General features: G+C 36.8%; 1 protein-coding gene across 4 annotated transcripts; it reads right to left on the reverse strand.

The window, feature by feature from the left end:
- Positions 1 to 2,347: 2,347 nt before the first annotated feature.
- LOC137828905 (leashin-like) lies at positions 2,348 to 9,672 on the reverse strand. 4 transcript variants are annotated; one of them, XM_068635655.1, is made up of 7 exons: positions 5,419 to 9,672; positions 5,152 to 5,253; positions 4,853 to 4,991; positions 4,251 to 4,339; positions 3,961 to 3,989; positions 3,763 to 3,802; positions 2,348 to 2,746 (listed from the first exon to the last, which is right to left on the reverse strand). In XM_068635655.1, the coding sequence occupies exons 1-6, from the start codon at positions 9,535 to 9,537 to the stop codon at positions 3,796 to 3,798; spliced, it is 4,485 nt and encodes a 1,494-aa protein (XP_068491756.1). In that variant the 5' UTR covers positions 9,538 to 9,672; the 3' UTR covers positions 2,348 to 2,746; positions 3,763 to 3,795. The 4 variants fall into 4 exon arrangements, with proteins under 4 accessions (XP_068491756.1, XP_068491753.1, XP_068491755.1 ...); XM_068635652.1 differs by having other exon boundaries at positions 2,348 to 2,749; XM_068635654.1 differs by having other exon boundaries at positions 2,348 to 2,752.

The following is a 9,672-nucleotide window of genomic DNA, read 5'->3' on the forward strand; positions in this document are numbered from 1 at the left end:
GGAGAGTGGGAGAATTTTGAGGAAGGAAACAGAGGTTGAAATCCCTCAAAACTTTTATGGGTGATAATATCCACCAAGGAAGAACGTTACCGTGTTAAACCCATGCATTCATTGCATGTGTATATGCACATTTTCTTTCATTTTATACTAGCTTCTCATCAAAAAAATTAATTTACATATATGTTTTAAACTACTATTTATAATTTGTATAGTAGTGTGGAAGCAACTTTTTTTATTTCCGAAATATATCTAATTATTATAAAATATTGATATTTTTAATTTGTTGGATAATACTAGTAGGAATAAGAATGTTTGCTCCTAGAATAAGTTAGGAAAGTGTTTTGGCTAAACATAACCTAAGCTTTGAAACAAAAAAATTTTAAATAATTTCTTGCCTCCTGTAAACTCATTCATTAAAGAAATTAATAAAAATAAGTTTTGTTTTTCTCAAATTGGTTAAGAGTCTCTCTTTATATATGTAAACATCTTTCTTTATATTCGTCCTAATTCTGCAAGTGGTATGTTCATCATCTTCTAATCATTTCCATATTTTGGTTTTCATTAGTTGTTTGTTTATGAAAATTCTCATATGAAACTAAAATAGACTTTTCGCAATTTCTATCATCAAAGTTTATCTATGAGTTCCTCTTAATTTTTTACTTCTTTAGTGTTTTTATTATAATTCTACAAAATATTATCCTTTGACCTTACAATTTTATGGTTTGTTTTGTGTTAATTTCATCACTTGTTAAAAATGGATTTCCTACTCATTTCTATGTTAATGTGATCTTATTAGATTTATATTGTCTAATTAATTGAATCATATTCTTAGACCATTATAAGACAACCTATGGAGAGAGATAATGTTTTTATGGTTTAGTTTTAGTTTTTAAACTTTGTTTGATATATCTTATGTTTAAATACATTAAGTATCTACTCATGATTATTTCTTTTCAAGCTTTCAGTGTCTTTATGGAGTTTTTCCCATTTCCCTTTTTGGAAAGATCTTCCTGCAACATGAAGTTTTTATTTCTTTTTAAAATCATATTCATATGGACAAGTTCCCAAAACAAGGGAACTCTTTTTCAATGGCTTTTGATTAGTGGATATAATGCATTGAACAAATCTTCAATTAAAATTTCTCCAAATTCCTCTTCTTTAGATTTTTCAAGCGAATCTTATTAGCTTAATGATTTTCTCCATATTCATTCTCTACCATTTTTTCTATAAATAAATTGAATATTGCTCAAATAAATTGACTCTAATATTACTCCAACGTTATTTAATTAAATTTCACTCAATAAATTTATTTCATTTAATGAATTTTTTGGCAAATGTATTTTTGTCTCATTCCTTCATGTTCCTTAAGGTAATATTTGGATGCGAGTGAACACTGTCCACTCGGATTGAAAAGCGAAAAAATTTTGTGCTTGTATCCAGACACTAATTGCGGGTAATAGACACTAATTGCGGGTAATAGAGGGAGGGAAAAGGCAAAGAAAGTGAAAAATTGATCTTTGCTGAGTTGTGAAGATTTTGTGATAAAGTTTTACATTTTACCTTATTACCTTCGCCACCATGTGCCATAACAGTTGCATGTAGCTACAAGGGCAAATATATAAAGTTATATTTTTATCAATTAAAAAAAATGCAATTTCAATCACATCTATCACATCACTTATAAATTTTTATAAACTTTCCTTACACTTTTCACTTTATTTACCTTAATCCAAACACCATAACTTTCTTTACACTTTCTCATCAAATCATCTCCTTTTTTACTCCTTCATTTCCACTCCCTCGTCCAAACAGTGAATTGGAAGAGATCAACAAATTAGTCTTCAAAAATTATTCTTTTATCTATATGGGACTTGAAAATTCATTTATTTTTAGCAATGGTCAAAGTAAAGCGACTACAAAGCCAAGAAGGAATGAATCTCCTGGCCTGTGAACTAAAAGCTCTGCAATGCGATTTTAATACATTCTACTTCATACTGTACGCAGGGATGAAGAAATTTTAGCTTAATATTAAATCACTTTCCTTTGTAATTTTTAGTGGTAGAACTAGATAATAGGCAGCTCCTTAACACATGTAGTCCATAAAAATATAATATCATTGTCTTATTATTTCAATTTATTTGTCATCAAATTTCACAAGTTCTCATTCATAAATTTTTAAAATTGTAGCTCGCTCGCGACATTCGTGCACATATTTTCATTGTGTATGGTCATCGCTTGCCATATGAGTAACTCCCTGAATTTTGACCGTCTGACTTGAAAAATCATGATAAAAAGTTTCAAAAAGAGTTCACAAGACTCTTCTAATTAAAAGGATCAATATAGTATCTCCAAAAAGGGGCAATCCATTCTGTAGCTGCAACCAAATTGTCTCAACAAGTGTCATCAACTGAATTCAAAAATATTGGAGTCATTTCTTGTGTTGAACTTATTACTTCACTATCTTAAGCAACCCTCTGTGACATTTACCTTGTAAATGCCACAACTAACTCCATCGTAGAGAAGTAAACACGAATTGGGTAAGAAAAACACAAAAATATTATCGTTTATGCTACATAGAGAGAATTCGAAATTAAACAAAATTGGGAAATCATGTCTAACAGACATGATATAATTATCAAATCTTAAGGCAAAGGAACTGGGATCCATGCGTGCGGGAGTAGGTGTAAATTGACTTGTGGTCATCACTCATATTAAACTTCGCGAAGAGGTTGTCCTTTAGTTTTCACTGCTGCTACCAATTATGGAATGCAAGTTGTCAGGCATAATTATGATAACCCTTTCTTGCTTAGCAAGATATATCAGAAGAAACTGATGGCTGAAGACACATGAATAGAAAAATTATAAACAGATTATTCAGGATTAAAGGATGCAATGAATCATTTGTACCAAACTACATCCAAAAAAGCGAATAGGAACCTTTGTCGCAAGTCCAAAATATTGACAATCATGACAAAGTATCCTTCATATTGAGTTAAGTGGACCAAACCCTAGACTAAAATCTAAAACAGCAACTAAGAACACTTGCACTAATGATGACACGTTGTAAGTAGGAATGGCAAATGAAGTCTTTGTTGGTATTCTTTAAATACGTCCCAATTTTGAATGGGAATTCCAGGATAGGCAATACTAAATTTTTTAAATTAGGTATGAGAAGATAGATATGTATATTCGTTCTCATATTAGTCCTGTTCCCATTCCCAAAACTCATCCTCTTTCCTGTTTTAAATTACTAAAACACTTTTAATTTATTAGGTACCCTAAAAATCTTATATTAACTTTTCTTTAGTCCTTAGTTAAGTAAGGATTTCTAGGTCATACAGTTGATCATTTTTATTCTTTTCTACAATTATTTGACATTTATCTAATTGTTATTTGATATTCTCATTTGATATTTATACAATTATAATTTTCTTCTTGATAATTGACATTAAAGAAAAGCAAATATATATTCTTTTAATATTGAATACTTGATAACATGTTTCATTTGCTGTGTTTTTATTTTTATAAAAAAAATAATTAATATTTGGAACAGTAGAAAATATATGTAAGTGAGTTATCCATTTCCAACTATAAAAGTGAGTTATCCATTTCCAACTATAAAAGTGAGTTATCTTTTCCCCAGATATTCTCTAAATAAAGAATAGGTTCCTATTATTAATATACGACTAACAAAAAAATGATGCAATGTACATCCCAATTGGAAAGGCTCAATCATAAACTAAAAATAAGAACAACACCTACCTTGACCAAATTAGTTGTCTATATCAAGATGTTTCATGACCTGAAAAATATACACACAAAAATTATATATAAATATTAAAACAGGGTTACGAAATTCCAATGAATTTTGAAAACATAATACATATACATGAGATACAGCTAATATCATGAAAAAAACGAAAAAGGAAATTAAATCCAGTTTCTCGTTGAAAGACTTACTTATGTTGATGGCCATTGGCTGCGAGCACCTAAGGAATACAAATTGTATGAAAAAAACAGACTTAGAATGACCGGAAAATTTATGATGACTAATTAACAATATCCAACATGACAATTTACAAAGATTACGGTTAAAAATGAAAAAAAAAAAAAAAAAACAACAACAACGTGACAATTGTGTAAAATCAAATCAAAAGATTAGACTTGACACGACGAGAAAAGTTAGGATAACAAATCAAAAGATTCCGGGAAAACGGAAAACATTGTGTCCAAATAAAAGAGAATCACACCTTTTGCTTTTTTTTATTATCACTTTGAGGACAGTCATAGCCAAAGTGTCCATGTTCGTAACAGAGTAAGCACTTAGCAAACCTTCCCCCTGCATCAGCAATTAAATAATTTTATATCATCAGATAAGCAGATTAAAGAAAGTAAAAAGAAACCTATTACATTTCAGAATTTCAGATATGTGAAGATTGTATTTAACAGAGATAGCACGTATATAATGCAAGTTTCAGACCAGCAGATAGCGAGTCCAACAACAGAATGAAAATCCCTAGTTGTGTTATTCAAAATTCTAAACACCTTCAATAAGGTAAAGTGTCTAATTATCTATTCGAAGAGAATGGCTAAAAATCTGAGCTAATGAAGGAAAATAAAAATACTTATCACTCAAATAAGATCTCGCCAATTACCCGCAATAATATGCATCAAATTTATCCAGGCAAGCCCGTACATGTACAACTAAGATTTGAAACATCATGAATTTTAATCAAAAACTGCAAAATTAACATTTTGCATGCAACACACAGTTTTGACACATAAAAATCAACAATTCATGTACGCAAAATTAAAAAACATCCCCACGAAAAGCATTCAAATTTTAGCATACCCGCTTGAGACACACCACATTTTCCAAGTGAATGGCCAATTTCCCCACAAAAGAAGCAGACTTCTTTAAACTTGGAAAGACTTCTCAACCTCTTGCATTGTTCTAATCTGTGACCAGTCTTTTGGCACGCCCCACAACTCTGCACAAATCAAGTTACAGTTTATATACTACAAATGGGCTAATCATATTAATTACAGAAGAAGAAACAAGCTTTCAGAATTGTGCATAATTATTCCAGGCAAGAGCAAACAAAGAATTCAGTCACTACTGAAACTACATTTGTAGATGCCACTACATACCAAGGAACTTTGAACATGATTTTTAACGGGAGATTTAGTGACTGTGAGACGCTCAGTTCCATGAACCAGGGTGTTAGCAGCTTGTTCAGCATTGCATCTGCCCTGAAAATACCAAAGTACCATTTATACACAACTACGGGCAAATTCTAATTGTATCAATCTCAAAAAACAGAAGAACATTGTTCCTTGGAATCTGTTAATGATTTTAGAGATTTCAGATACATAGAATACAACAACTGATGAAACTACGTGGATCCTTCTACATACCGTCGATTTTTTAGTTGTGGTGGGTCCTTCAGTTTTCTGAACTGGGGCTTCTGCAGTAGGATGAGCATTGTGTTTCTCAGATTCTAACAGTTTGTTTTTCTGTGCACTCTTACTTTTCTTCTTCTTCTTCTTCTTGGTCATCTGTCCTGGGTCTACTGGGGGATCTTGGCCTGTTTGAATTGTCGGCTCTATTGAGGGAGCAGCTATAGGATTACGCTTCCTCTTTTTCCCACTCATCTTCAGATCTTGGTCTTTTGCGGTTGCTGTGTCTTTTGGGGAAGCTTGGACTGGGATTGTTGGGTCTATTGGGTGTGCTACTACAGGATATAAAAATCCCTGGACTGGGGTTTCAGGTGGCTTGCCATCTGCTTCATTGGATTTTGCCCCCTCAGGTGCAGGGCATTCTTCAATTATTCCTTGAACTGTGGGTGCATGGTTAGAACAAGGTTGAGGTTGAGGATGTTGTGCATGTACTTCAGTCGGTTTTGTCTCTTTTTTCTTTTTTACCTTCTTTTTTTTTTTCTTTCGAGGCTCCATTTGAGTTGGCATGTCTACTGGAGACTCTAATTCAGGTTTAGAACCTGCTTGAGGATGCTCTTTGTTAACTTCAATTACTTCTGCCTTTTCTTTAAGTTCTAAGTCTGCTATGTATAATTGGGGTGCCACTTCAGGTTTAGAAAATACTCCAGAGTTCTCAGCATTGGCTCCTGCCTCTTTCTGTTTCAGGTCCAGGGTGCACTGTTGAGGGTTCTCTGTCTTATAGGACTCCTTTAGTTCTGGTTCTGCTTCAGCCCCTGGAGGCTTAAGGGCTTTAGAACCTGTTGAGGATTTTGCCCCCTCAGGTGCAGGGCATTCTTCAATTATTCCTTGAACTGTGGGTGCATGGTTAGAACAAGGTTGAGGTTGAGGATGTTGTGCATGTACTTCAGTCGGTTTTGTCTCTTTTTTCTTTTTTACCTTCTTTTTTTTTTTCTTTCGAGGCTCCGTTTGAGTTGGCATGTCTACTGGAGACTCTAATTCAGGTTTAGAACCTGCTTGAGGATGCTCTTTGTTAACTTCAATTACTTCTGCCTTTTCTTTAAGTTCTAAGTCTGCTATGTATAATTGGGGTGCCACTTCAGGTTTAGAACATACTCCAGAGTTCTCAGCATTGGCTCCTGCCTCTTTCTGTTTCAGGTCCAGGATGCACATTTGAGGGTTCTCTGTCTTATAGGACTCCTTTAGTTCTGGTTCTGCTTCAGCCCCTGGAGACTTAAGGGCTTTCTTCTTTTTCCTCACAGAATCCATTTTCTGGTGCCGGTCTTCTGGGGCTGTGGAATCAGGTCCAGGGCGTTCTTCACTTATTCCAGATACCCCAACTTCATTAGCATTAACTTGTTGTGCTCTTTCCTTCTTAACATCAGGTTCCACACCTATCGAGATTGAGGGGTTGCAAATCTGAAGTTGTTGTTGTTGTTCACCTTGCACATTCTTCCTCCTTTTTCTCTTGGGAGTTGGGATAGGATTCTGTGTACTTGTTTCAGCTTTTTCAGAACCTTGTTGTCCTCCTTCCTTCGGCACATCAGATTCCATACCTATCCGGATTGAAGGGTCACATATTTGCTCTGCACCTTGCAAATTCTCTTTCTTCTTCTTGGGTTTTGGACTAGGGTTCTGTGCTGCTTGAGCATTTTCCTCACGGGGAACAATTGGGGGTGGTGCATCTAATAAGGTTTTAGGGCACAAACCCCCATTCCCAATAGCATCACCTCTTTGTGATCCTTCTTCGTTCGTAACATCAGGTTCCACGCCTATCCGAATTGAAGGGTCACATATTTGTTCAGCACCTTGCAAACTCTTCTCCTTGGGGGGTGGGCTAGGGTTCTGTGCAGTTGCTTCCACCTTTTCCTCAAGGGAAACAATTGGGATTGGTTTATCTAATAACGGTTTAGGACAGAGATCCTCATTCTTATTAACATTACCTTCTCGTGATCCTTCATCCTTCCCAACATCAGGTTCCACACCTATCCGGATTGAAGGGTCACATATTTGCTCTGCACCTTGCAAAATCTTCTTGTTTCTCTTCTTCTTGGGGGTTGGGCTAGGATTCAGTGCAGTTCCTTCAGCATTTTCCTCATGGTAAACAATTGGGACTGGTGCATCTAAGAAGGGTTTAGGGCACACACCCCCATTCTCATTAACATCACCTTCTCGTGATCCTTCATCCTTCGCAACATCACCTTCCACACCTATCTGGATTGAAGGGTCAGATATTTGCCCTTCGCTTTGCAAAATCTTCTTCCTCCTCTTCTTCTTGGGGGTTGAACTAGGGTTCAGTGCAGTTCCTTCAGCATTTTCCTCAAGCGAAACAATTGGGACTGGTGTATCTAATAAAGGTGCAGGGCAGAGACCCCCATTCTCTTTAACATCACCTTCTTGTGATCCTTCATCCTTCCCAACATCAGGTTCCACACCTATCCGGATTGAAGGGTCACATATTTGCTCTGCACCTTGCAAAATCTTTTTGTTTCTCTTCTTCTTGGGGGTTGAGCTAGGATTCAGTGCAGTTCCTTCGGCATTTTCCTCATGGGAAACAATTGGGACTGGTGCGTCTAAGAAGGATTTAGGGCACACACCCCCATTCTCATTAACATCACCTTCTCGTGATCCTTCATCCTTCGCAACATCACGTTCCACACCTATCTGGATTGAAAGGTCAGATATTTGCTCTCCACTTTGCAAAATCTTCTTCCTCCTCTTCTTCTTCTTGGGGGTTGAACTATGGTTCAGTGCAGTTCCTTCAGCATTTTCCTCATGGGAAACAATTGGGACTGGTGTATCTAATAAGGGTGCATGGCAAAGACCCCCATTCTCATTAACATCACCTTCTCGTGATCCTTCATCCTTCCCAACATCAGGTTCCACACCTATCTGGATTGAAGGGTCACATATTTGCTCTGCACCTAGCAAAATCTTTTTGTTTCTCTTCTTCTTGGGGGTTGAGCTAGGGTTCAGTGCAGTTCCTTCAACATTTTCCTCGTGTGAAACAATTGGGACTAGAGTATCTAATAAGGGTTTAGGACACAAACTCCCATTCTCATTAACATCACCTTCTCGTGATCCTTCATCCTTCGCAACATCAGGTTGCAAACCTATCCGGATTGAAGGGTCATATATTTGACCTTCGCCTTGCAAAATCTTCTTCTTCCTCTTCTTCTTGTGGGTTGGGCTAGGGTTCAGTGCAGTTCCTTCAGCATTTTCCTCATGGGACAGAATTGGGACTGGTGTATCCAATAAGGGTTGAGGGAAGAGACCCCCATTCTCATTAACATTACCTTCTCGTGATCCTTCATCTTTCGCAACATCAGGTTTCACACCTATTCTGATTGAAGGGTCACATATTTGCTCTGCACCTTGCAAAACCTTCTTGTTTTTATTATTAGGGGTTGGGCTAGGGTCCAGCGCAGTTCCTTCAGCCTTTTCCTCATGGGATACAATTAGGACTGGTGTGTCTGATAAAGCTTGAGGGCACAAACCCCCATTCTCATTAACATTACCTTCTCGTGATACTTCATCCTTCGTATCATCACGTTCCACACCTATCTGGATTGAAGGGTCACATATTTGCTGTTCACCTTGCAAAATCTTCTTCTTCCTCTTCTTCTTTGCGGTTGCGCCAGGGTTCAGTGCAGTTCCTTCAGCATTTTCCTCATGCGAAACAATTGGGACCGGTGTATCTAATAAGGATTCAGGAAACAAACCTCCATTCCCATTAGCATCATCTAGTCGAGCTCCTTCTCCCCTCGTATCATCGGATTCCACGCAAACCGCAATTGAAGGGTCAGATGTCTGAAGCTGTGGTTCACCACGCACATTCTTAATCTTCTTCTTCTTGGGGGTTGGTTGAGGATTATCTGCAGCGGTGTCAACATTTCCCTCTTGAGAAAATTGCGAGTCTACTGAGGGTTTAGGGAATACCTCAACCTGGGACTGTTCGTTTGATTCCTCGTTTATCTTCTTTCTCTTTTTCTTCCTCTTTGCAGTGGCGCCAGGTTCCGGAGAAGCGAGTTTTTGAGGATTCTCCTCCTCTCTGACGGAGAACTCGTTCAGCGTGTCGCCATGGCTGTCGGTTACAGCCATTGCATCAGATTGATGAATTGAAACTCTGCAGACTGCAGACGCGATGCGGCGAAGTTGCTTAGCTAAAGCAACCGGGTCAAATTAGGGTTTAATTCAGGGGTTTTCTTTTTCAGGAATCAAATTTTTCAAACGTAT

The sequence above is a fragment of the Phaseolus vulgaris genome, chromosome 7, assembly GCF_000499845.2.
Source record: "Phaseolus vulgaris cultivar G19833 chromosome 7, P. vulgaris v2.0, whole genome shotgun sequence".
Classification (NCBI taxonomy): Eukaryota; Viridiplantae; Streptophyta; class Magnoliopsida; order Fabales; family Fabaceae; genus Phaseolus; species Phaseolus vulgaris.